Here is a 23,890-nt window from a genome sequence, read left to right as displayed (position 1 = left end):
GCCAACTTGTTTCTACAGAAACATGAGGATGAGAGTGAAAGATGGCTGCACAGACAGGTGAGAAAATTGACAAATGGAAGTTTGTGTTTGGAGATATCGATAATTAAAATGTGTATCAATTTGACTCCCTTACTTCAAGCATGTAGACTCTGTTACATTATTTTGTGGCCATTTTTGGGGGTGTCCCACTTAGTGAAATAAAGTATTGGAACAATCTCCTCCATGTCTCCAGAATGAGAAGCCTCTGTTTTCCAAAGATGGGCTCAAGCTGTTCTTCATTCGTGCCATCCCGCAAGGAGGAAGGGGGAAGTTCTTCCACATCTCCATGTCTATCTCACAGGTAGGAAAATGTCCCTGTTCATATTTCTCTCAGTCTTTTTCTTCTTTTTCCTATAATAATAATAATTATCCCTACAGACAGCCATTTGTAAATTGTGATAATGTTCTAACAGCTGTGTAACCCTGCAGTTACACTTGTTGTGGCTCAATGTGTTTTTGTTTTGGTGACATTTAAGCAATAAAACTGATTAGATGTTCAGTGTTCGTCCTCTGATAAATATAACAGCTGATCGTTTCACTCCAAAGCCCAACACGAGCACGGACACACTGCAGTCCATCACGTCTGGAGACTGGGACGTCACCCAAGTCCTGGCCTACAACGAGGAGAGCCAGTTGATGTGAGCACCCACAAAACACAACACAGACAACATTATACATGACTTTATCTGTTGTTTTATTTTATTATTTATTAAAAGTTTCATTTTTTTCAAGTGAACTAAATGAATTTGATTTAACACAATTATCCTCTCATTTATGACCAGGTGAAGGATTTTAGTTAGCTGGTGAGTTTAAGTTTGAAGTAGCTCTCCTCCCAGGCACAGAGCATCTCTACCTGATTTGTTTATATATGAAACATTTTCTCAAGTAGACCCCTGAGGATAATTGAGCTATCTTAAAAAGAACCTCATGGATGTAGAACAGTGAAGAAATCCTAATGTAAAAAAACAAGCTGAACACATGGAAACAAGTTAGAAATTGCTCACAGCACCATTTCATATCCCATTTCTGCTGAACTGCAGTAGAGAGACACTGATGTATAATGTGCAGATGTGTTTCTTATCGGTTTTGCACTATCCCTTGGGATAATTCACCTCCCAGTCAAAGGGTTTTCTGCAAAGTCATCTTTTTTTAACTGAAAACGTCAAAGCTTTTGGGGATTTTTAAGCACATTATATCCCGTATATCCCTGTATTTGGTTATACAAAAATAAAGAATAAACAAAGTAACTTTTATTCGAATGTGATATGAAAAGGAAATCTAAACATTTCTTGAACTGATTACATTTTCAGCACCATGGACAGAGACACAGATGGTTTAAAACTTCCAGCATTGAGACTCTGGCTGTTTTAGAAACCGCCTACTAAAGCAGTACTATGTGCTGATTTGTAGTATTCGAACAAATGCATTTCAAATCCAGTATACTCCAGGTATGAGATCGAAATGACGGATAGTGACGGCCATCCTAAGAAGGGAAATAATCACAATCAGACGAAACAAAACAAAGATACCACCAATTATCTTTTTTGGATTCTCGCAATAATGGAAATCAAAATGAATCACTTTTTTTCAGACCGTTATTCGATGCTACACTGTAGTGGTGTTTGCTGTCAGCTGGGCTGTTGTTTACTTCTGAATTCCAAGACCTAAAACCAGCTTAGCCGTGCCCAGCATACTGCATTATAACCACCGATTTGCAGTCATACTACATACTACGTTTGATAGTAGTATGTATTAGGCAGTTTCGAAAACAGCCACAGGCAATTTGGATGTTTCAGCACCATGGACAGAGACACAGACAGTATGAATATTTCAGCAGCATGCACTGAGACACACACAGTTGCATTTTTCTAGCACCCTGGACAGAGACACGGATGGTTAAAATATTCCAGCACTGCAGAGACACAGACATTTTAAAAGTTTCAGGATCATGAACAGAGCAGAGAGGTATTGTTAGTTGCTGTCAAACAGACAAATGAGGCTGTTCATTGTCAATATGTGCGCTGATTATCATACGTTATGAATAAATATCACTGTTGCCCCAATATAGAGAAATCTTGTGTTGTTCTGCAAGCTTATTTTGTCACACATAGTCCACAGCTATGTGCTGAGCACCCATGAGGAATGTGACTCATCGCTATCATTCCCAGATCATTAACGACTTCACTGCAGACCGCTTCAAGGCAGCTGTGATCTCACTAACATGATCTCACATGTACACGACTGCATTCACAGCAACACATATAGAAACAGTGACTCATCGTTCCCCAGGTGTTGAAGGGACTTGGAGAACTCTCAACCCAAAAATTACAATTCAGCCTACTTCTGCTCCAAAGGGACTTAATCCCCTGTTTTCCCCCCATTAATCATTCATGCAACATCTATTCTAGTGAGTAGATTGGGTGCTGCTTGTTCGTTCCAGGTGTTTTTCTCTCTCTCTCCCCCCCCCCCCCCTTCCAGGTTAGGTGGAGAACACAGCTCTGCAAAACTCTCTCTATGTTGATGTGAAATCTAAACTCAAATCCCTGTCATGACATTTGCTCGTCTTTCATTTCCATTTAGATACTTCTTGAGCACTGAGGACGGTCCAAAGCGAAGACATCTGTACAGGTTTGTACAGCTTTTCTCTCTGTTATGTTTTCTGTTTTGTTGTTGGCTTACTTTGTGCTCATGTAAAAGTAAAATAATGAATAATAATGCAGTTTTTCTTCTTTGTTTTTGATAGTGCGGACACTTTTGGTTCATTCAACCGCCGCTGTCTGTCGTGCGCCCTGACTGACAGCTGTGGATACATCAGCGGCTCCTTCAGCCTCAACATGAGCTACTTCCTGCTCAACTGCCAAGGTAGCTAACACACTCATCTGTCCCTCATATTCAACTTAAACTGACCCAAGTCATTTATACGTTATAATTATAGTATTATAGTAACAATTATTTTTTTAGCCAAATAGATAATTCAGTAGTCTTTACTGACACAAATATTAACAGATACACTCAAACAAGGTAGTAATGTGTACACATAAGGTGTTTTTGGACCACTGTTAAAAGTCTCCCCCTTTTTTATATTTAGTTTTTGGGCCTTTTTGCCTTCATTAGTTATTGTTGGTATGGTTTGACAACAACAAAAAATTTGAAAAAGGGCTTTTGCAGATGAATAATTATCAGAATGTCAAATCACTGTCGTTATGCTGCTACAAGACACAAAAGCTTTTTTTATAGTGTTAAGTTTGATTTAAGTCTCAAAGCTTCAGCAGTTAATCACTGCTCCAACCGTCTTTTTGTATCACTTTTGAACCTTCATAATATATCTTAACTGATCTCACGAGACCACGAGAAAATGACCATCGTGCCACCAAATCGCTGACTCAGGGAACATTTGTAATCAAGTCAAAGCCTGACTAGAAGACCCAACATGACGACTGTACGGTGTTATTAAAATGAGAAGAGAGAGAGGGGGGGAGTAGGGGAAAATAAATGATGGAGAGAGAGAGCAAACAAACACATTATTACCAAATTTTGCTAAAAGGATCAATCCCTTTATTTCTGATCCTTTCTCCCTCATAGTCAAGGTTTAAGGGCTGTGTTTAGTGTGAGGGACTTAGCTTCTGTTGGTGGCCTAGATACAGAAAAAAGCTATTTAAGCTTTTGCATTACATAAGCAAAGAATTGTCCCTTTGTGTGTTTGTTTTTTTATGTTTTTCCCTCCTGTTATTTGCGGTAGTTGAGATAATTTGGGGATGGGATCAAAACAGATTTAGCTCTTTGCACAAACAGGAACAAAAATGCTCTGAAACAGTACCTGTGTGTTTTTTAAACTGAATGATTTAAAATCAAGCTGATCAAAGTTTCTAATTTCCTCTCTAGGCCGGGACATCCCGTTTGTTTCCGTTTACAAGACACAGAGAGGCACAGAGAGCGAGACGCAGGACAGAGAGAGTAAGTGTTTGAACGACTCAATCACACATTAGCATTTACACGGCTCTGAATAATGTTAAAGACATTAACGGTGACCTTGTGCACATTAGCATATCGGCTCCATATGAAAACGACCTTGCTTTAAGCGGAGAGACGTGTTTCTGTTAGCGTGCAGAACGACCACCTGTGCACCGAGTCACTGTTTGTCCATCAGCCAGGTCCTGCATGATGTCAGTAATCACATTACTCCTCAGGGGTGAATGTTCTCATTAAATTATGAGCTGCTCAACAGCTACATCAGCATACTGTAATGTGATTTCCAAAGCGACAGACTGTGTCATCTTTAGCCAATAGGATGTCCCCGTCCTTGTTATGTTAAAAGCAGTCAGTAAACTCTGCGCTGAAATCTAATCAGCGTTTATTCTTCAGCTGTTTAATGGGTTTTTTTCAGAGTGCATTAAAGCTAACTTGATTTTCACCCACCAAACAATGAACACATCACTCGTATCAAGAAGTCAAAGGCTTTTAAATCTTGTTGTTTAATGACATTCTGTCTGCAGGTATCGCAGAAGTCTACAAACTGGAGACCAACGAGAACCTGAGGCTGACCCTGGACTCCATGCAGATGCCCACGATCGAGTACAAGGAGATCATCATGGACGACTACAGTAAGCAGCAACAAAGTCACATTTAGTATCTTTAAAGGTGACAGTTTTAACATGAAGCAACAGCTGCTTGTGGCACTTTGTCGCATGTTGTGTATGTTTTAATCAGCTCCGGAAAAACAATTTACAGTGTTTGTTTATATTTCATTTTCAAACTGTAAAAGGTTTAACTTCCCTGAGTCCTGAGTGGACGAATATTTTGAGTAATAAACCTGACATGTGTAGCTTTCTTCTCGTAAACTTCCAGGCTTGATCCACAGCACAGAGGAATAAACAAGGCTGTTTGATTGTGTTATAATCAGTTTTGTTTTCTGAGGATGAGACGTTTGGCTCTTACATCTACATTTCTCTCCACTTAAAGATTCCCTCGAGAAAAGGATAGAGCAAATGTATTCTTATGTTTATTATAACACTGAAACCTAAAGGTTATAAAGCGTCATATTGTGTGTGAATTCACCGGTCTTGACTGTATTCTGTTTGAGATAACACGTGTTTGTCTCTGTGTCACAGCCTTGTCATTGCAGATCCTCAAACCTGCCAGCTTCATGGAAGCGTCACACTACCCTCTGCTCCTGCTTGTGTATGTATTAGAACATATTTTCACTCTCTTCTGTAGAGCCTCTACTGCACACACTTTCACTCAACAGGGTCTTGAGTCCACCCCCAGGTTGTATGAGGACACGATTGTCCTTATAAATAGAGGCCTCCTGGAAAGAGTTTTACTTGCATGTAAGGTTTTCTTCTCCCTGACTCTAGCTGGATTAGGATGAGTCCCTCCTGTCCTGTCGTTCGCATTAGCATTAGCATTAGCAGGTCTTTCCTCAGGGCCCCAGGTATGCTTTAGTCTGCAGCTCAAATTTAAGAAGAGATTTTGCTTTTCTGCTCTGCTTGCATATTTCAGCAAAATCACAACCATATTCATCTGTGTGATTCAATGACAGCAACAGTAACTATGCCCCATTAGTTGAAGAGAGAAAGCTTACTCTCCACCTGAATGGTTTTCCACCTCAAACACTTGCAGGCCTCAAATAATTAGACAGGGAGCAGAGGCTTTGTGAAATCATGAGCATTTTAAAAAAGATATCAAACTTCCCTTTTTCTGCCAAACTTAAGACAGAAGCACTTTGAGCTGTCTGTTATTCTTGTGCCTCTAATCAGCGGTACATTTCTGCATTTTAACTCACTGCAAGTTCACAGAAACCCTCAGTAAATAGTGCATACCCAAATATATTCAGAAAGCAGGGGAAAGAAGGGATTAGGTTGTGTACTTAGTGTCCAAAAGCAGACACATGCTCCTTTGATGTCCCACTATTTCAGGTTTATTTTTTTATATATGACACATTTAGCAGGTGTTTCTTTAATCTGGTTGACTGTGGTTGTGTGTGTGTTTGTGAAGAGACGGGACGCCTGGTGGCCAGATGGTGTCGGAGCGCTTTAGCTTGGACTGGGCCACGGTGCTGGTGAGCAGCTTCGGCGCTGTGGTTGTGCGCTGTGACGGCCGAGGGAGCGGCTTCCAGGGGACAAACCTGCTGCATCGCATCCAGAAGCAGCTGGGCGTGTACGAGGAGCAGAACCAGAAGGACGCGCTCAAGTATGAACACATTATTTTTTATTATGTCTAAAGGATTTCACTGGTGTGAAAGTAAACATGAAATAAATAGCTTTTTATTCGACAGTTGCACTGGAGTTGTTTATAAGTCATAGACTGTACTCTTTGTTTTTTAATTTATAGATTAAGACCCAACATAAATCCATCATGAGCACAACATTTAAAAAAGTCCCAGTAGCAAAGAAACACGCACTCCTTTCAACAGGCAGAATCCTCGAGCAGAGCCAGAACCATGTTGGAGAAAGCCAACTGCTGCATCTGTGTTGACAAACAACAACAACTGCAGCAACAAGCAGAGAGAAATACAACAGATTTATGACTATGTCCCTTTATGCTATGCTATGCTCTATGCTATATGATTTTAAAAGTGGTGTGCCCCAGGGCTCTGTCCTGGGGCCCCTTCTCTTCATCACCTACCTTCTCCCCCTTGGCAATATTTCCCGTAAATTCAATATACTTTTCCACTGCTTTGCGGATGACACCCAGCTCTACCTCTCCAGTAAACCAAACTCCACACTTCCACCCTCCTCCCTCACTTCTTGTTTATCTGAAATAAAATCCTGGTTCTCCTCAAACTTCCTTAAATTAAACAGTGATAAAACCGAGATCCTTCTCGTCGGCACTAAATCCATATTATCCAAAGTTGGCAGTTTCTCCCTCACTATTGACAGCTCCTCAGTTTCCCCTTCCCCTCATGTTAAGAGTCTGGGTGTCATCCTCGACAGCACACTATCATTCAAATCCCATATCAGTAACATTACCCGGTCTGCATACTTCCACTTACGAAACATCAACCGTCTCTGCCCCTCCCTCACCCCCCATACTGCCTCCATCCTTGTCCACAGCCTCGTCACCTCCCGTATTGATTATTGTAATTCTCTCCTCTTCGGCCTTCCTCATAAGTCCCTCCATAAGCTCCAACTGGTTCAAAACTCTGCTGCCCATATTGTCACCAAAACCCCCTCATACCATCACATCACCCCCATCCTACAGCAACTCCACTGGCTCCCGGTGAAGCAAAGAATCATCTTCAAACTCCTCCTGTACACCTTCAAGGCCATCCACAACCTCGTCCCTCCATAACTGTCTGACCTCCTTCACATCGCCACTTCAGCCCGCTCCCTCAGATCCTCCTCCTCCATCCACCTCACCGTGCCCTTTGCCCGCCTCAGCACCATGGGGGGCAGAGCTTTCAGCTGCTCTGCTCCCCAGCTCTGGAACTCTCTGCCACCTGACATTCGCAATATTGACTCTCTCCCCATCCTTCAAATCCAGATTCAAAACCCATCTGTTCAAGATCGCCTACTCACTCTAACATTTTAACTGTAATTACACTGTCCTACATTCCATTTCTTTATTGTATGCTGTTTTTATCCATCGCTGTTTTTAAATGTTGATTGTTGTACAGTGTCCTTGTGTGTCCTGAAAGGCGCTTATAAATAAAATGTATTATTATTATTATTATTAAAAGTTTCCTTTAAAGCTGCCAATTCTTGTTTTCCTGCAGATGCTTTGGTTTGAATCTCACCTCACTCATAAATAATATTTTATCTTTTCAGTTTCCTTTTGAAAGAGCCCTACATTGACAAAACCAGAGTTGGAGCTTTTGGAAAGGTGAGTAGACGTTTGTGTGTCCTTAAAAGAATCATGCATGTGTGTGTGTTAGGGCGCACTCGCACTAGGCAATCCGTACTGTGCCCAAGCACGCTTCACCCTCATAAAGTCCAGTTTGTTGGACCCGTGTCTTGGCGTCGAGTCCCCCTGTCTTGTAAACAAAGCACCCTTCATGATTACGTTAAGCCATGCATGTGTTTTATTGTAACATTATGTAGGACCCCGTTATAGGGGAAGGGGATGGAACAACTGGGACTAGTGTGAGTTTGCACCTCACATCCAATTTGGACCATTAAGTTCTTGGAGTGCCCAAGAAATTCTGGGTTATCATCTGAATTTCTATGGTTATAACAAGGAACACTGCAAACAATAACGCTCCATCGTTGTAGCCTTCTAAATGGTGAATAACCTGAATGTGTGTTTTTGTTTCCCTCAGGTGTACGGAGGCTTTGTGACCAGCTTGTTGGTCAGTGGCGAGGATTCGCCCGTGAAGTGTGGCGCTGTTCTTTCACCCATCACCGACTTTGAATTATATGGTAAGTTTGTAAAAAAGAAATCTTCCAAAGAAGGTTGTGAATGGTTCAGATATACCAAGACCCCAATAATAACAGAGCCAGACAGAGTTAACCACACCGGCCTCAACTCCAATACCCAAAGAACAAGATGTGTAAAATGTAGAATCAGTGCAGAGTTAGAGTGACAGAGACGGAGACGGAGAGTCGGTGCTCTTGTAGCTTCACCGAGTCAGGAAACTGCAAATTAAGGAGGAGCTGGTGTGACTGATTTCTCCGTCTATTTGATTCCTCTTGCTTTGCCTGAGGGGGAAGAGAGAGAGACAAGCCAAGACACTGTATAAGTTTGGAATTGCAAATGAAGGGGACGTCAAGTCTGAAAAAATATGTAGATTGGTGAATATATTTGAATGTGGAAGAAGGACGGACCTGCTGAAGTGTAGTTTTTCCCGGTAAAATGGTTGGACTGAAACGAGAAAGCAATCTTGTTAATCAAATGATGGTAGGATTTGGATTTCAGTGTTCTCACTCGACGCTCTCTCCTCTGTAGCCTCTGCGTTTTCAGAGAGATATCTGGGACTGCCTAAACCTGATCCAAGAGCGTACACGGTAAGATCTGATCGCTATTCTTCTGCTTCTAATTCCACTTGAGTAAAAAAAAATGGAAGTGTCTCACTTAATCTGATTTGCTGCTTCGTCTCGCTTCTCCTCAGATGGCAAATTTAGCCCACAGAGCGTCTCAGTTCATGGATAAGAAGTTTCTCATTATCCATCCGACAGCTGATGGTAGGCGTTTTAAAACCTTACTATAAATCGTTTTTAATTTAACATGAATGAAAAAAAAAAAGTTCAGTCCTTACATTTATTTCTCTTTTATTGAATTCTGTTCCCCCAGAAAAAGTCCATTTCCAGCACACAGCAAAATTCATCTCCCAGCTCATCAATGAAAAAGCCAACTACACCTTACAGGTACGTGGTTTTCCCTTTTCTGGAACAACAACAGCTCCTGGTCCAATTTCTCTGGCTGTCTTTCTTCGCCTGGTTTAGTTTTTTCCTCAAACCTCTGGGAGCTTTATGAACCAGGAGGCATCCCTCAGCAGGCAGAGGATTAGCCCTCATTCACAATGAATTCATTCCACATAATGAGATTATGAGACCTTCTTGGGCATCCTGCAATAACACCAGAACTAATCCAATTAAGATTCAATGTAATTCAGTTGAATGTTCATTGGAGCTTATTACTGACTGACTGACAGGTTGCTGTTCCTGTGTGCTTTAACCTAACCTGTTGTACCTGCTGTAATATGATTATGTTAACTCCTGTAGACATAACCGAGTTATGACAAATCAAAATCACAACTCAGAAAGGAAGCGCTAAATGGATTAGTCAATGCCTACAAAATGAATCAAAACTAACTTGTCTTTAATATTTTTTATTGCAATGTTATTATTTTTGGTTGTAAACCTGTAAAAACTCCTGTACACCTTTTCTTTGTGTCTCAGATCTACCCAGATGAAGGCCACTTCATCCACAGCGAAGCAACAAGGCAGCACCTCAGCCAGTCCCTGGTGAACTTCTTCGAGGAATGCTTCAGACTACCAGAGATCGTGTTTGAGGAGGTGCTGGAAGAGGAGAGTGAAGACGAGGGTTAGCTTGGCCTCCTGAGGCTTCTGTGCACCCCAGAATTTTTCCCACCCATGCGTTTTTTCGATTACCTGAACCTCCATCCTGTCCCTGTGCTCCAGCACAACCTCAAGCATACAGTCGTCCACAATATGCAACTCTCACCTGTCGTTGCTCAGTTTGATTTTGGTTTGCATTTTGGGCTCCCTGTGTCCGCATGCTGAACCGGAGACTGCCTTTCCAGCAGACGGCCGATCTATTTCTACATCCGTCCTCCCATCCTCTGCCCTGAGTTTAAAACTTTAAGGCCCTGCAGAGAGCCGACAAAGACCGAAGAGCTAACGTGATGTTTTGGAATATACTGATTGATAAAACATGGTGGTCTCCTCCACAGCAGGATGGACCAGCTCCTTAAAAAGCAGAAGGAAGCATCTGCTCTCACACAGACTTTTCAGATGTGAGGGGAAAAAAAACCTTATAGCACATAACTCGTGGGCTTGTATATTATTGAAAAACAGACGCCTGGTGAAAAAAACACTGGTTGCCAGTGTTCATAACTGCGTGTCTGGAATTGTGCAGATTCCAGAAATGTAACTATTTTTAAAGTCGTGAAGAACTTTCATGTTGGACTGTGGTTGTGTCTGTTGTTCTTACAGTATGTAAAATAGCACACGAACATTCACTCGGCTCTTACGGATATATTTTCTTTTCAGTGTTCATGTTCGCCCCGATGTTCGTTTCATCTCGTAGCTTTATTTCATGTTTTTTTTTTTTTCAGATTCGCTGCAGAAACTCTGTGACAGGTTAACTGTTTAGAAGATGAAATGTGTCATTGGTTTCTCAAAGTTCATTTTAGACGGTTTTACTGTGAAGCGTCAATTTTAACAAATATCTTTAAAAAAAAAACAGAGCATTACATTGTTTTAGTCACTGTGCCTTACTTGGTCAGAAACATCCTGCTGCAGGACGACACTTATGAACCACTATGACGCTAATTTTATCGAAATAGTTTGACATTTTGGGAAAAAAACTTTTATTTGCTTTCATGTTGACGGATAAGAAGTTCATCATCTCTTTGGTCTTGATTTTTAACATAACAATATAGCTAGCAGCTGGCTAGCTTGGCTTACAGGTTTGAAAATTGGTTAGCTTGGCCGTTAGCTTATACTAAGCAAGAACTGCCTGTTTGCTCTGACTTTAACCAGTCGTACATTTTACTGTATCATCACAATTTTATCCTAAATTGTTCTTATTCTCGTTTCATTCAGAGGTTATGACCTGGACTATTTTTTTGGCCTGTTTGCCGTGTCTATGCTAGGCTAAGCTAAGCTAAACTAACCATTTCCCTGGTTTTAGCTTAATATTTACGGAAAGGTATATTTTTTCACCTAATCCTTTACAAGAAAGCTAATAAATGAGTTTCCCAAAATGGCAGCTATATTCAAAATGTAATAGCTAGTACATGTGGTTAGCTACTATAAAAAGGCTAATATTTGATTTTTGACCTGCAAGGATTTTGAACTTTCAAAATTACAATTCTCTGGTGAAATAGCCCAAATCATTACACCTTACTAAAATGTACAGAATCTGCACGCATCAATGCTTATACAATGTGTAAGAAAGGTAGGTGAAGACACTTATAACCAGTACAGAAACTGAAGTGTTAGATAATGAGTGCTCTCACTTTACTCTTAACTGGCTTAATTGAGAGAATACATTGATTAAAGGTCACATATTATACAAAATACACTTCGTAAACACTTTAATATGTGTCCCTATTCTGTCTTCGAACCCCATGATTATGAGATAAGTCCATCCTCTCCTTCTGCCTGCTCCACTTTTCAGAAAATCTGTGCTCAAACAGGTCGTTTGCAGATTTTCCCCTTGTGACATCACAAAGGAGAGTAGCCCCTCCCCCAGGTGGAAGACACTCCAACAGCAAGGTGTTTGTTCTGCCCCTTTGAGTCCGCCTTCTCACTGTAAACAATCTGGCATGGTGCGTGAAAATGCCAGCCACATCCCCTTCCAGAGGGGGCGTGGTCAGACACAGCTCATTTGCATTTAAAGATACAGACATAGAAACAGCCTGTTCTGAGCAGGACTGAAATAGAGGGGTTTATAGACGTGAAAAAAGACATGATGGGAGTGGACTTTGGACAAGAAACTTTGCAGACATGTTTTGGGGACCTCTGAGACTTATTTAAATGTGTTACAAAAGGAGGATAATATGTGACCTTTAAGGTTGAGGGCAAAAAGCCGGTAGGATAGTGTAGTACCCTGAGAAATGATGTATCTATAGAAGAAAATGTGTGAACTTAATCAAATGAAGAAATTCAAGCAAGCAACATGACAATTTCTTGAGGCACATGTTTAATTTCCCATGATTTTAATTTCTTATTAGAATGGCCATTTGTGTTGCGTTTCAGTGCATGTTACGAGGTTAATTGCAGCACTCGCCCTGATAGCTCAGTTCCACTTGGTCATTTTGACATCTTGAATGTTCCTTACTGGATTGCATTAATTACATTTCCAGTACTATTGTGATTGAGATCCCAGTCTCGTCAGCTTGATGTGTAAATGTTATTCAAATATCATTTTGTTCTAAAAAAAAAAAAAAAGAAAAGAAAAAAAAATGAGAGAAACAATATTACCTGAGTGTTATTTGTGCATAAAGCATTTTGGAAGATACATCTGACTATTCATTTCTGTTCTCCTGTTGCTGTCCTTGAATTCAGTTGAAGTTGGACTTTACAAATGCAAAATGGCAAACGTTGAACTTTCCTGCCAGTTATCGAAGACTTTTTCAAGACGCTCAACTTTGTTATCCAAAGCATAGAAGGAGATTGATGTCAGACTGTGGCATGAAGGTCAATGTTAGAATAAAACAATAGATATTTTATCAGCCCTCGGTCTCTTTTTGCCTATTCTTTTTGATGCTCTTGTGGTGGTGGTTGGCGGGCCATTGGAGAATATTGCTGTATAAAGAGTTTACCTGTCATCTAAAAACAAGTGCATCCTGGTACGTGAATTACAACAAGGCTACTTTAGCATTAAGTAAGGGTCTGTTCACTGTTGACAAATCAAATGTATGTACAGATTATTTTCTCTTTTTAACCATCGCTTTGGTCTTTAATAAGACACAAGCTTGCTGCTAACAAAATGCCAACAGGTTTGTAAAACCAAAGAAGATAAAAAAAAAAGAAATGGCTGACAAAGCTAAGCCTGAGTTTGATTTTAATTTCCTTTTTCAGTTCATCGCATCACTTGATCCTTTTTATATTACACATAGTCATTGAATACATAGTAAATGGAAAGTATAAGCTCATTTTTTTTTATACAGGTTACATCTATTGTATTCACAGTCTACAACCTCTTCGGTAACAGGATAAACAGTGTGTGCAGTGCAAATCATGTGCAAACATTCACAAGTCACGGGATTGAGACAGCCAATCAGAGGCTGAGAAGCGAATTCAAGCAGCCATCCGCATAAATCAGAAATAATAGTTTTGTTCGAAGCTGCTATTAAGCTGAGTGTAAACGGGACTGTAGTTGTATATCAGGGCTTGTCTCTCGTCCTCCTCTGAGTTAAATCTGTGCAAGTTCTTCCTGGCTGTAAGAAGAGAAATCAATCAATGCCAGATTCACCGATCAAAAAGGCTTCAGGATGCAGCTGTCAAAAATGCACTTATAGACCAGAAATAATGCTGTGTTCATACCTTCATTGACAAAAAATTCCGCCGTGTAGAAGGTGGTCTTTACTGCTGAAGAAGAGTGTGGGATGTAAGGCTTTCTCCATTCAAATGCATTCTTCTCTGGATGCCACTGCACCCCGTAAATTGGATAATCATAAGCTGCCAAGACGAAAGAGAAAAGAAAGCCTTTTTTCTTACAATCCTGCTGAGTGTTTTTCTCACCGTAAACTTGTACTATCTTACTTAGATATTACCTTCCATTGTTGACACAAACTCAACTCTTCCATCTGTATTTGTGGACAGAACTTTGTAGAAATTGTTTAGCTCCTCATTTGTCTCATGAGTCTGAAAGAAACAGAGGTTATTTTCATTAGATTAACCACACTTTGCTTCCCCTTTTTTCTGCTTTGTATGTACTTGGAAAAATGACTTAACAAAATTTTCATATTCAAAATTAAAAGTTTAAGATGTAGGCATAGTAGTGAGTGACATACCGACACTGAGATACTCCACTTGTGAACGTTCGCTGTCAGCGGCTCAGATGCCAGATCTTTCATCAGCTCTGCGGGGAAGCCTTTAAACAGCCGGCTGTCTGCGGTTTCTTAAAAAGGTATATATCAAAAAAAATAGTTACAAAGTCATTCATTTCAAACACTTTCACATTTTCATAGGATATTTGAGAGCTGCTTCTAGTGGAGTAGTACTTGAGATTGTTCTTCGTCTCAAGACCACTTTTTGAAAGTCTCGTCTCGGACTCGAAAGCATTTTTACTCGGTCTTGTTCCGCTCTCAGACTGGGCAGACTCTGGATGTTAAAGCAAGACCGTCCAAGACCATCACCGATTGGCTATTGTTCCATGTCATTACTTTGACTAGAAGGTTTCTAAAACAAAATAATAACTTCAATATATACGTAATTAGATTTCTATCCCCCGGTTACGGCGGCAACCTGGGGGTGTCATCGTTCAAAGTGGGTGACACGCACCCTGCACACAAGATGATGATTTTCATAGATTTTTATGGTCTTGGTCTTGACTTTTTTTTTTTTTTTTAAATGCACTTATGATCTTGTTGTTCACATGTGCACTTCAAAGAAGAAGGCTATCCCTGTCAGACGGGAGAGGGGGCAGGGGTCTTCTAATATTCTCTGTGTTCCTTAAATGCACATAGCAAATAAATAAGTATATATTTTGGGAGCCATAGTGTTTTGAGTCTTTGTTTGCTTCATAACTTTTCTTTTTTTTTGACTCAGCACCTAATTAAGTGATGTGTGTGAACAAACATCAGGAGGATTTCAGGAGCAGTCCTCTGGAAAGTTTCAGGTGTAGATATGATAAAACAGCTTTGGATGCTGCCTACAAATAACAGCTATTTTACTGATAAGTAACCTACATAACATTATATAAGGACAAAGCCAAACCGTTAGTGAAGTCCAGGTGCAGTGGTATATTACTGGTGTTGGTATTTACTAGAAGGTTTTTTCCACTTGTCAAAACGGTCAGCTGCTCAAATCCAAGACAGGTTCCCCACACAGGGAAATAGTCTCCTCTCTGGTTTGCCTGAAACAAAAACACACAGAATGAAGCATAATCAAACACTGATTCTTTATTAATCCAGTTATTTACAAGTATTTCAAGCTTTTACGTCAATGGCCAGATCATAAAAGATTTTTGCAGCCCTTGCATAACCAGACGTGGTGAGGCTGGCAGATCCACCCGGGAAGAGGATCCTGTCAACAAAGGAACAACATGCAGAAAGTGAGTTACAACACACATGGAAGCCCAGAGCTCACACAATGTGGCGTGCTCTCTAACAAGAATGAACACAACAGGGTGGGTGTTACACTAAAAATAAAAACAATGTAACTGGGGCGCCAGTAGCCTAGTGGGTTTTTAGTGCGCTCCACGTGCAGATGCTGCATTCAAGTGGTGTCGGACAAATCGGAAAAACGTACAATGCACTTGAAGACCTGCTCAAGTCGGAACATCAACTCGGGAAAATCGAAAAAGAATGAGGTGCCCGACTTCCAGACTTAACGTCATAATCGTCATAACATGGGGGGGCTAAATATGTTTTGTTAATGTTAACATACTTTTAATTAATTCAGGTATTGCACATCAACTTTTTGCTCAAATATAACTTTTAACAGTAACGTTTCACTGATCTTCTTCTTCGTGCCATCGACGCTTTTTTTTGTGCAATTGTTACAACATTCCGACCTGCGAACTGAATTCACGTCGGAAGTAACGACTTCCCAACTCGGAAAATTGGACCACCCGGGCAGCACATGAATGCAGCAAGAGGCTGAAGTCCTCAAGTGTGGGCGTTGTTCCCCACTCTCTCTCTCTCTCTCTCTCTCTCTCTCTCTCTCTCCCGGATTACTAACTCTATCAACTGTCCTCCTATCTCTAAAATAAAGCCATACAAATCCCCCCAAAATAAATAAAAAATAGATATATTTGAGCTGGTTTCATACACTTGTGACCATCCGAGACGCCGACGTGACTGTGCTTGCTTTGAATGTGTAAGAAGACAAATAACAACATTAAAGAAGGGATTTACTGCTTTATGAAATCAGTTACAACTTTTACCCGTTAATGGAGTTGAAAAGTGTTTTATACTCCTCTGGTGTCTGATCAATCCTGTAGAGATATAAACAACGAGGTTAGGGGACTTACCACATAAAAGGTAGGTTAAAGGTTGTTGTTTTTTTAAACTCGTATTGACAAATAACTGTTAGATAAAACCTCACATGACAGGTACGACCCTCGCCCCTGCGGACTCCAGGAACTTTACATAAGAGGCAGCGATGTAAGAGGCTTCATTGAGTTTAGGCATGAGAACCTCTTGAGCCAGAACACCTTCAGAGAGGGAAGAAGTTCACCATTTAAAATCAAAACAAAAGAAAGCCAAACTTATACAGCAAACCGCGAGAGAGTGAATGCTGTAAAGTATAACGTGTTAATAAACTTACCAATAATTGGTCTGTCATTCCTCGTCACTGATGAATAACACGGTGTGCATAAAAGAACAAAGCAAATCAATGCCAACATAGTTAGTCTAAATGGAAAACAAACGGGAGCTCCTTGTAAATTCGTCATTCGTCCGCCGGTGTTATGCTGAATAATGCTGCCGGACAATCCTGGGCCCCCTGTAAGCACGCCGTAAAGCCGTAAAGCACGCCCATAAGTCAATGCGTCCATATATTCATTGACATTTTTATAATTGTAGCATTAAACCGTGCTTCACTTTTCTAATGCAAATGAATTGAGAAGTTGTGAGATCTAAGGTACGGAAGAGGATTTTGACTTTAAAGTCAGATCTACGGGTACCTGTAAGGACCAACTCCGGTGGATAGTCACTGTGCAGGACCGTGCAGGACTGACTGGAGCATACTGGAGTGGGAAACAGCAGCAAAAACCGTGGCATGCTTTGTCTCTGCTGTGTGTTATCACAGTTATAGTTTAATGATCCTGTATTTTTGTTTTTTAGGTTGCCAGACGGTGTAGCACCCAGGTGAAACTTCTGTGTAAACTACTATGGAATTGCTTAAACGAGTAGCCAACTTACTCTTTTCACCACATTAACATTCAGTTCTTTAGTTGAATGTTGATGAAGCCCCTCATTCCATATAGGTAAAAAGAGATAGAGTAAATAAGGTTTAAAAATCAGTATTTTGACAATGTTACAAAGCATTTTATTATCATCCATGTTGGACACAAATAGATATTAGTCCGCTGGCATTAATATTGAAGGAAGTGTGTGAACAATTATGGAATGCAAAATGAATAACATTCACTCCTGCACAGTGACAGTGACTTTTTGTATGTGTGGCCCTAATCCTCTTCCGTAATAAGGTGATTTTATTGGGAGCGTAATTTGATAAAATATATTATGCTGCGTTCAAGTTGATCTCGGAAGTCTGAAATTCCGAGTTCCCAGTCGGAAGTGTCAACTGGAAACCCCCTGAAGTCGAAATTACGACTTGGAAACTCGGAGAAAAACAAGTAGCCCGAGTTCAGATTCAGATCCAATATGTCTGTTACGTGCATCAAAATGGATGTTTAAGCTGTAACCGTTGAGTTTATTAGCAGCATAGTAGTCTTTTTGTGTAATTAAATCAATCACATCGATGGTATCGTGCAAGTTCTCTCTGTGGAGGTGTTTTCAAAACAGCTAACAAAACAAAGGTTCTCCTGGAAGCGTCCATGTTGCTTTTCCGACTTGCAACAGGAACGCAGTTAACTCGGGTGTGATGTCATTCCCAGTTCCGAGATCCGAGGTAAATGCCGAGTTCCATTTACCTCGGATCTCGGAACTGGGAATGAAGTCAAGGCTGTATGTTTGACTCACAAAGAGGGTTTTCTTATTTTTTGACATATTGGCATTGCAGTAAATGCATTTCAGGTGTAGTAAAAAAAATAGTATAGTAGTGATAATACAGTAATACATTTGAATATAAAACATAATATAATATGTATGTATGTAGCTTATGTATGTAGATGTTAATGTAACAAAAAATAAATATCTCTGAGCCCAAAATATTCAACTCCAAGACACATTTTATTTTATAAAGTATACAATCGCCATCAACAACTCCCCTTTAAAATAGAATCATTGAAAGATTGCAACTTTTAATGTTGTGTGTGTTTACATTACACAGCAGAGACAATAAAGCACTAAAATTTAACTTCATCACAAGCAGACTTTTTTTTGTTAACAGTGTGATGTTAGTATGCTTTTTTATTACTGATTTATGACATGAAGAAGTCAAATGGTTACAGTTATTGGATATAGTTCTAGTTTTCAAACTTCTATAACTTAGGTCATGACATCACATCCTGTCTGGTCACTGACCGTAAGGCGGTTAACCTTTACACCAGCAGCAGTCAGCTTATCATGCAGCTGAAGGATAATGTCCCCGGTCAACACCCGAGTGCGAGCCAAGATCCAGGCGAAGTCGATGTGAAAGAGGCCAAAGTAATCAGAACAAGAGTACACCAGAGCATGTGAGTGGTAGTCTGTGGAGAGAACCCAGTATGGAGCATCTGGAACACCTGGACGCAGGTAGCATAGAAAAGTGTTGGGAAAATCTATTATTTTTCTGATATTAGCAATTTTGTTCTCAGATGATATTTACCTCTAAAGAAGCTGACATCCAGGATAGCAGGTTGAGACGAGTTCTTAACTTTGGCAACACCCTCAATTGAACTTATCTTCCCATTAGCCCTGTGATGAACAGAAAACGATAATGCAAGAAAACGTCTTCCTTCCATACTTGCTGTATATCAATGCAGGTTACAATGTTAAGCAGCTATGACCACAAACTAACATCCTTTGTACTCAGGCAGCGGGTTAGTTAGATCCTTACAGCAGCTCTACATTGCGAACCTTGACAGTCCCGTCATCGAGCAGACTGTATGTAGCCTGGTTACATTTTCCTCTTTCAAACATGGCCGGGAGCTTCTCTACTTCATACCAGGTGCCCATGTACTGGAATGAAAAAGTGCAATGATTATAAATGAGCATGCTGGCACAATAAGCAGCATGCAGGTGATTTTTAATGATACCTAAAACCCATTAATTTCAACTAAATACCCTTATATATCAAAAGTGTCAGAAAGGCAACACTGCATGGATCTGTTAGTATTTAACCTGTGTAACATTGAAGTTCTCTTGGACAGACGGCTGTGGGCAGTTGCCTTGGTGGAAAGATTGACCCTCAGCTGCTGCAGCAGTCAGGAGAAAAGCAAACAGGACCTTCACATTGAGAGTAGATCTCTTAGTATGGTTGTACCACATGCAGAAAAAAACACCAATATTATTGGATTAGTAGAGATAATTGAATATTTTTAATGTGTTGTCATTTTAAGGAACAATACCTTGAAGGTCTTCATGTCCATGTGGCCAAAAAACAAATTACAAAAATCTGTTCTGATGTAAAAAAAACGATCTCAAAAAAGATGTGTAAGTTAAAAGTGAAAGAACTCAACGTCTCTAACTGTACTCTTTCATGTACTCTAACTTATTAACACAAGTACAAGGTGAAAGCTGTTTGGCACTGACAGAAAAAAACTTCCAGAAAAAGTGACCTTTGGAAGGGAAATGTGTTTGAGGAGCTATTTTTGAAAAGTGGCATTAGAACATCCAGTACAATGTATGACTTCTGTAACAAAGGATCAGATTTCATTCTCTTGGTCATTCAAATGAGAAACAGAAGAAGTTTACGAAAAGAGAAAACTTTATTCAACGAAGCACCAATATTTATACAAAAACATGTGCTCTCACTTTTTCCCTTAGGATGTATTTTTCAGAGTGAAAATATGTAACTTGTTTCTTAACTTTATTTTTTAAACTAGATGGAAATGTTTGACGACATTCTTCAAAAATCTATTTACGTAACATAAAATAAAAACTGTACAAAGAATAGAAAAGAGGCACAGAGTGAGAAGAGACAATCATCTGACAAACAACAAACGATAAATTACATTCTTAAATTCTGTCATCTGATTTCATGTTATGTGCTGTGACGGTATAAATAAATCATTGGATTTAAATTAAATAGCCGTTTGCGAGAAAGAACTGCTAAGAAGTGAGATCACAAAGATGTTTGAAAATACTACAACACAACACTTTAAGGATGAAAATGTTAGAACTAGAAAATATTAAAAAAATAAAGTACAGTGCATCAAAAATGACTTTGGTGGCAACACTGGCTGTCTGCTTGGCCCACTGTTGTTCACGGGACTATTCAAAGTATGGAAACAAAATGACCTTTGACTATTGAGTAAACTTGTTTAACGGTTGAAACTCGTTCTGTTCTGTAAACAATACAGTGAAAGTCACACTTTATGCGTCCATCACATAAGTCTTTGGAAATGTTTCATTTGTAAAATCGACCACGTTTCAGGACAGCTGCAAATCCCTGCATCGTCAGTCGATTGACAACAAGAAGACAGTAAGACAATACGAAGAAATCCCTAACTCACCTGGGTTCTTGTCATAGACTGTATATAAGAAGTGGATGTTGCCTTGTGGTTTACAAAAGTGAAGCCAAAAAGTGTCTTAAACCTGTATTCTTGCTAATGGTCACCAGGGGGCGACTTCACCTGTTGATTAAGGTGTCTGATATAATCTAATGAGAAACATAGACTGCATGAAACATGGACGTGGTCTCAGTGATGTCACTCCTTGGTTTCTGAGGGGAAGTTGTGAAGCTTAAAGATGGCGGTCACCATATTGGAAATGCTATCTGCAATTAACTTTCAGTTAACCTAGAAACAGGCAGTCCATTCCCCTTACTATGCAAATATATGCATAACTCTGAGCCTAGATATACTAAAAATGGATGAGTATAAAAAATCTCAAACAGTGAGTACAGTTAGATTTTCAGGCTGGTTTTTTTGTATCAGGCTGTAAACATGTTTATTTCTGCTGTAAAAAAACGGACATTTTAACATTGGTGTCAAATGGACTCTCAGGGATTTTACAGCCAGCCTCAAGTGGACAGTCAAGGAACTGCAGTTTTGTAGAACATCCCCATTGGCTTCACCTTTCATCACCACTGGAGGTTGCCGCTTAATGAGAAAATACCTCTTCTTGTCCCTTGATTGATTCCCTTAGAAACATTAACTTAAAGAGTTTATGGTCTTGATCTCTAGTTTCAAGTGTTTGTAATGATGTTCATTCTGTTAAATATTGTCCCATCTAGAATAAAATGGACAATCAAGCAAGAAATGCTTAATAGTGTGGCTATTGGTTTTTCAACAGATTACATCTATGGCAACCTGTCAATCAGAATGTAGGCGTAGCAAGGAATATCCTTAATTTTTTCCAAATATAGTAATTTCTGGCTCCTTTCCCCGGCAACCAAGTTTGAGAAAAGCAAATATGCCAGACTCCAGGTTTTAAAAATGGTAGTTCCAAAACAGTTAAGTAAGATAACCAATGTTTATGTCCACTTCTCATGTACAGTCAATGATAACTACCCTTGTGTAAGAAGCCATTTGTGTCACTTCATATTTGGTTCTTTTATGACACAGACGTCTCTTGTTGCAATGACTGCCTTAAACAAACAGGTGAAAGGTGCTGCAGCTATCGTTTTAACGTTAGACAATATTTACCACATTCTCTTTGAGATGTTAGCATTTTTGCAAATTAGCACATCTGCTACAAAATCGACTGACCTGTCTGTTGCATTTTGAATTATGTGCCACCAGGTTGAATATAAGGGGAAATCTTCTGGATTGCTTCAAAACACAAAGAGCATCATCCTCACGTTAGCTTAGACTCCCAGATTATAACTTGGCTGATGTCAAGAGTTTGTAATTGCCTCTTAATCTTCTTGCTCCTCCGGAAAAAAAACACAGAAGATGGAAGAGAAAAAAGCCCTTAAATCCTCTTGAAAGACAAGGTGTTAAATGTAATCCTCTGGTTTAAAACAAACATCACAAAATGCTACACAAAGCACCAAAGATCTGCTGAAGTCAACATCCTCTGTTAATAAAAAAAAAAGCACTCAAACTGTTCCCCGAGTGTTCAACTTTTAAGGTGGCCGTGGTGGCTTCTTTGGTAGAGTGGTATGAGCGGCGTTTTTAAAGGTTTTTGTGTGTCTCGATGCAGAGAACGATGTACTGGTTGGAACAGCTCCGGATCTGCTGACCCAGGAGCAGGCCCGAGGTCAGACTCGATGACTGGCCCATCACAGACATGTGGTCCGCCCGCCACGTCTCGCAGTGTTTGTCCAACACCCGCAGACCCCTGCTGGTGGAGCCGTGCCAGATGTTCTTGTGAGGCCTGAGAGAAAGATGACAGATATTTTAAAATAAGCAACAAAAAAGATACAAAATAAACAGAAAGAAAACGAAGTCATTAAAGTTTACAGACCAGAAGGGGTCGACTAAAACATCCCGGCCGTCAAAGGAGTAGATAGGTATCTTGGAATTGATTGGTCCTCCGTCACCACTGAAAATTGACCGCCAGTTCCTGAACATAATGTCTCCCTGAAAGAAGACACACAGGGAGCGTTAGAAGCAGCCAGATGTTCTTTGCTTCCAGAGGGATCCTTTACAAACGTGTAGCTTGAGGACTACAAACGTAACGATGCTACAAACGTCGGGGGAGCTAAAGGAGTACAGAAGACACATTCAAGAAGAAAAGAGATTTACATCATAATAAAAATACAACAATAAAGTGGTAATACTCTGAAAATCAAGTAGTTCTATTATAAGAAACAAGTTGTGATACTATAGAGAAAAGTTGGAAGAGAATAACGTAATTTTCAAAGAATAAGTTTGTACTGTTTAAAAAATAAAGTTGTTATATTACTGAAAAAGTCATAGGAGAATAAAGTTGTAATGTTAAAGAATGAATTTGTCATTTTAGACTCACCCTGAGGTTGGTAACTGGCAGAGTTTCCCTGAAACCGGGATAGACCACATGGACCAGGTCTTGCCTGTGGGAGGAAATGAATGCTCGGTAGTTCGGAGGTAGACCCATCGCCTTGGCTTGTTCGTAACACATCCGGTCGGCCGTGTCCAGTCCCATCATGTCGCCCGAGTGAGGCTGGTTCAGAGCCACCAGGTTGATCTGGAAGAGGGGAAGAAAACAGGCCAGTGATTCTCCACCTCAGCGTACTACATGTTAGATTATTGAGTTTAAGAGATGATATGTATGTTTCAGGCAGAATGGGGAGCATAACACTTTCATGCCTTTTTGACCAAAAGAGAACAAAACAATGACATAATGCTGCGAAAACCTCATCAACATTTAATCATCTGCCTTTTTTTTAATCAAAGCATGTGGTGCAAAATATATTTCAAAGCATCCCCTTTTACTAGACTATTCAGAATATTCAATATTTCAGCAGCTCAAATCAAGCCAGTTATTATGGCCGGGTTACTTAAAACAATAAAGTCTTATTGTCACTCACCCGCTCTGTAACCGAACGCACTCTCTCCAACGTGTCTCCTCTGATCTGATACGCAGCTCGAGGCTAAAAGAACCATGGAAAGGTGATGTTCAAAGAGTAATCAATGCATATATAGAATCATTCAACAACAACTAAGCTTAGAGACATAAAAAGAGGGGAGAAGTACCTCATCTTGTGGGATAATGTTATTGGAGAGGTGGATCAGACTGCCAAGCTGCAGGAGAGAAAAAACACAGAAATGTCTCAAATGAGAAAAACAATCAGAGGATTTG

At 40.0% G+C, this 23,890-nt stretch overlaps 4 protein-coding genes across 10 annotated transcripts in view; 1 reads left to right on the top strand and 3 right to left on the bottom strand.

Annotated features, from left to right (window-relative positions):
• dpp6a (dipeptidyl-peptidase 6a) overlaps positions 1 to 12,901 on the top strand; it is a 207,807-nt gene extending 194,906 nt beyond the window's left edge. For all 6 annotated transcript variants that reach the window (XM_065948740.1, XM_020645197.3, XM_020645198.3 and 3 more), the window contains 15 exons: positions 19 to 57; positions 233 to 340; positions 586 to 677; positions 2,620 to 2,667; positions 2,783 to 2,901; positions 3,922 to 3,993; positions 4,533 to 4,640; positions 5,148 to 5,217; positions 6,034 to 6,228; positions 7,806 to 7,860; positions 8,297 to 8,396; positions 8,923 to 8,981; positions 9,086 to 9,158; positions 9,268 to 9,341; positions 9,876 to 12,901. In XM_065948740.1, the coding sequence (XP_065804812.1) occupies positions 19 to 57; positions 233 to 340; positions 586 to 677; positions 2,620 to 2,667; positions 2,783 to 2,901; positions 3,922 to 3,993; positions 4,533 to 4,640; positions 5,148 to 5,217; positions 6,034 to 6,228; positions 7,806 to 7,860; positions 8,297 to 8,396; positions 8,923 to 8,981; positions 9,086 to 9,158; positions 9,268 to 9,341; positions 9,876 to 10,025 (1,362 nt within the window). In that variant the 3' untranslated portion in view covers positions 10,026 to 12,901. The remainder of the gene's footprint in view (positions 1 to 18; positions 58 to 232; positions 341 to 585; positions 678 to 2,619; positions 2,668 to 2,782; positions 2,902 to 3,921; positions 3,994 to 4,532; positions 4,641 to 5,147; positions 5,218 to 6,033; positions 6,229 to 7,805; positions 7,861 to 8,296; positions 8,397 to 8,922; positions 8,982 to 9,085; positions 9,159 to 9,267; positions 9,342 to 9,875) is intronic.
• A 312-nt stretch (positions 12,902 to 13,213) lies between these two features.
• Positions 13,214 to 17,012, bottom strand: ggh (gamma-glutamyl hydrolase (conjugase, folylpolygammaglutamyl hydrolase)). The gene is made up of 9 exons (XM_065948741.1): positions 16,662 to 17,012; positions 16,440 to 16,548; positions 16,279 to 16,329; positions 15,332 to 15,416; positions 15,108 to 15,246; positions 14,183 to 14,289; positions 13,943 to 14,033; positions 13,713 to 13,847; positions 13,214 to 13,606 (listed from the first exon to the last, which is right to left on the bottom strand). Exons 1-9 carry the CDS (start codon positions 16,888 to 16,890, stop codon positions 13,488 to 13,490), a joined length of 1,065 nt encoding a protein of 354 aa, XP_065804813.1. The 5' UTR covers positions 16,891 to 17,012; the 3' UTR covers positions 13,214 to 13,487.
• A 1,219-nt stretch (positions 17,013 to 18,231) lies between these two features.
• LOC109992530 (apolipoprotein D-like) lies at positions 18,232 to 19,781 on the bottom strand. Of its 2 annotated transcripts, none has more exons than XM_065948815.1 (5): positions 19,570 to 19,781; positions 19,343 to 19,468; positions 19,059 to 19,180; positions 18,828 to 18,916; positions 18,232 to 18,744 (listed from the first exon to the last, which is right to left on the bottom strand). In XM_065948815.1, exons 1-5 carry the CDS (start codon positions 19,588 to 19,590, stop codon positions 18,509 to 18,511), a joined length of 594 nt encoding a protein of 197 aa, XP_065804887.1. In that variant the 5' UTR covers positions 19,591 to 19,781; the 3' UTR covers positions 18,232 to 18,508. The 2 variants fall into 2 exon arrangements, with proteins under 2 accessions (XP_065804887.1, XP_065804888.1); XM_065948816.1 differs by having other exon boundaries at positions 19,343 to 19,447; positions 19,570 to 19,760.
• Positions 19,782 to 19,910: 129 nt separating this feature from the next.
• The window catches only part of LOC109992534 (collagen alpha-1(XV) chain-like), a 56,396-nt gene continuing 52,416 nt past the window's right edge, over positions 19,911 to 23,890 (bottom strand). The window contains exons 39-43 of the mRNA XM_020645199.3: positions 23,785 to 23,832; positions 23,619 to 23,681; positions 23,078 to 23,275; positions 22,574 to 22,689; positions 19,911 to 22,483 (exon numbers count right to left, since the gene is read on the bottom strand). Coding sequence (XP_020500855.2) covers positions 22,282 to 22,483; positions 22,574 to 22,689; positions 23,078 to 23,275; positions 23,619 to 23,681; positions 23,785 to 23,832 — 627 coding nt within the window. The 3' untranslated portion in view covers positions 19,911 to 22,281. The remainder of the gene's footprint in view (positions 22,484 to 22,573; positions 22,690 to 23,077; positions 23,276 to 23,618; positions 23,682 to 23,784; positions 23,833 to 23,890) is intronic.

This window comes from Labrus bergylta, chromosome 20 (genome assembly GCF_963930695.1).
Source record: "Labrus bergylta chromosome 20, fLabBer1.1, whole genome shotgun sequence".
Classification (NCBI taxonomy): domain Eukaryota; kingdom Metazoa; phylum Chordata; class Actinopteri; order Labriformes; family Labridae; genus Labrus; species Labrus bergylta.
The sequence above is the reverse complement of the archived record's forward strand: the minus strand, read 5'-3'. Positions and strand labels throughout refer to the sequence as shown.

Excerpts from the sequence above, each read along its gene's own strand:
- ggh (XM_065948741.1), bottom strand. The coding sequence starts at position 16,890 with ATGGACGCATTGACTTATGGGCGTGCTTTACGGCTTTACGGCGTGCTT. Across the intron at positions 15,417-16,278 it reads CTTTTCAACTCCATTAACGG|GATCCTCTTCCCGGGTGGAT; the intron begins GTAAAAGTTGTA and ends CTTTGTTGACAG. Across the intron at positions 13,848-13,942 it reads GTTTGTGTCAACAATGGAAG|CTTATGATTATCCAATTTAC; the intron begins GTAATATCTAAG and ends TCGTCTTGGCAG.
- LOC109992530 (XM_065948815.1), bottom strand. The coding sequence starts at position 19,590 with ATGGACATGAAGACCTTCAAG. Across the intron at positions 18,917-19,058 it reads GTTCGCAATGTAGAGCTGCT|GGCTAATGGGAAGATAAGTT; the intron begins GTAAGGATCTAA and ends TGTTCATCACAG. Across the intron at positions 18,745-18,827 it reads GGATGTCAGCTTCTTTAGAG|GTGTTCCAGATGCTCCATAC; the intron begins GTAAATATCATC and ends ACCTGCGTCCAG.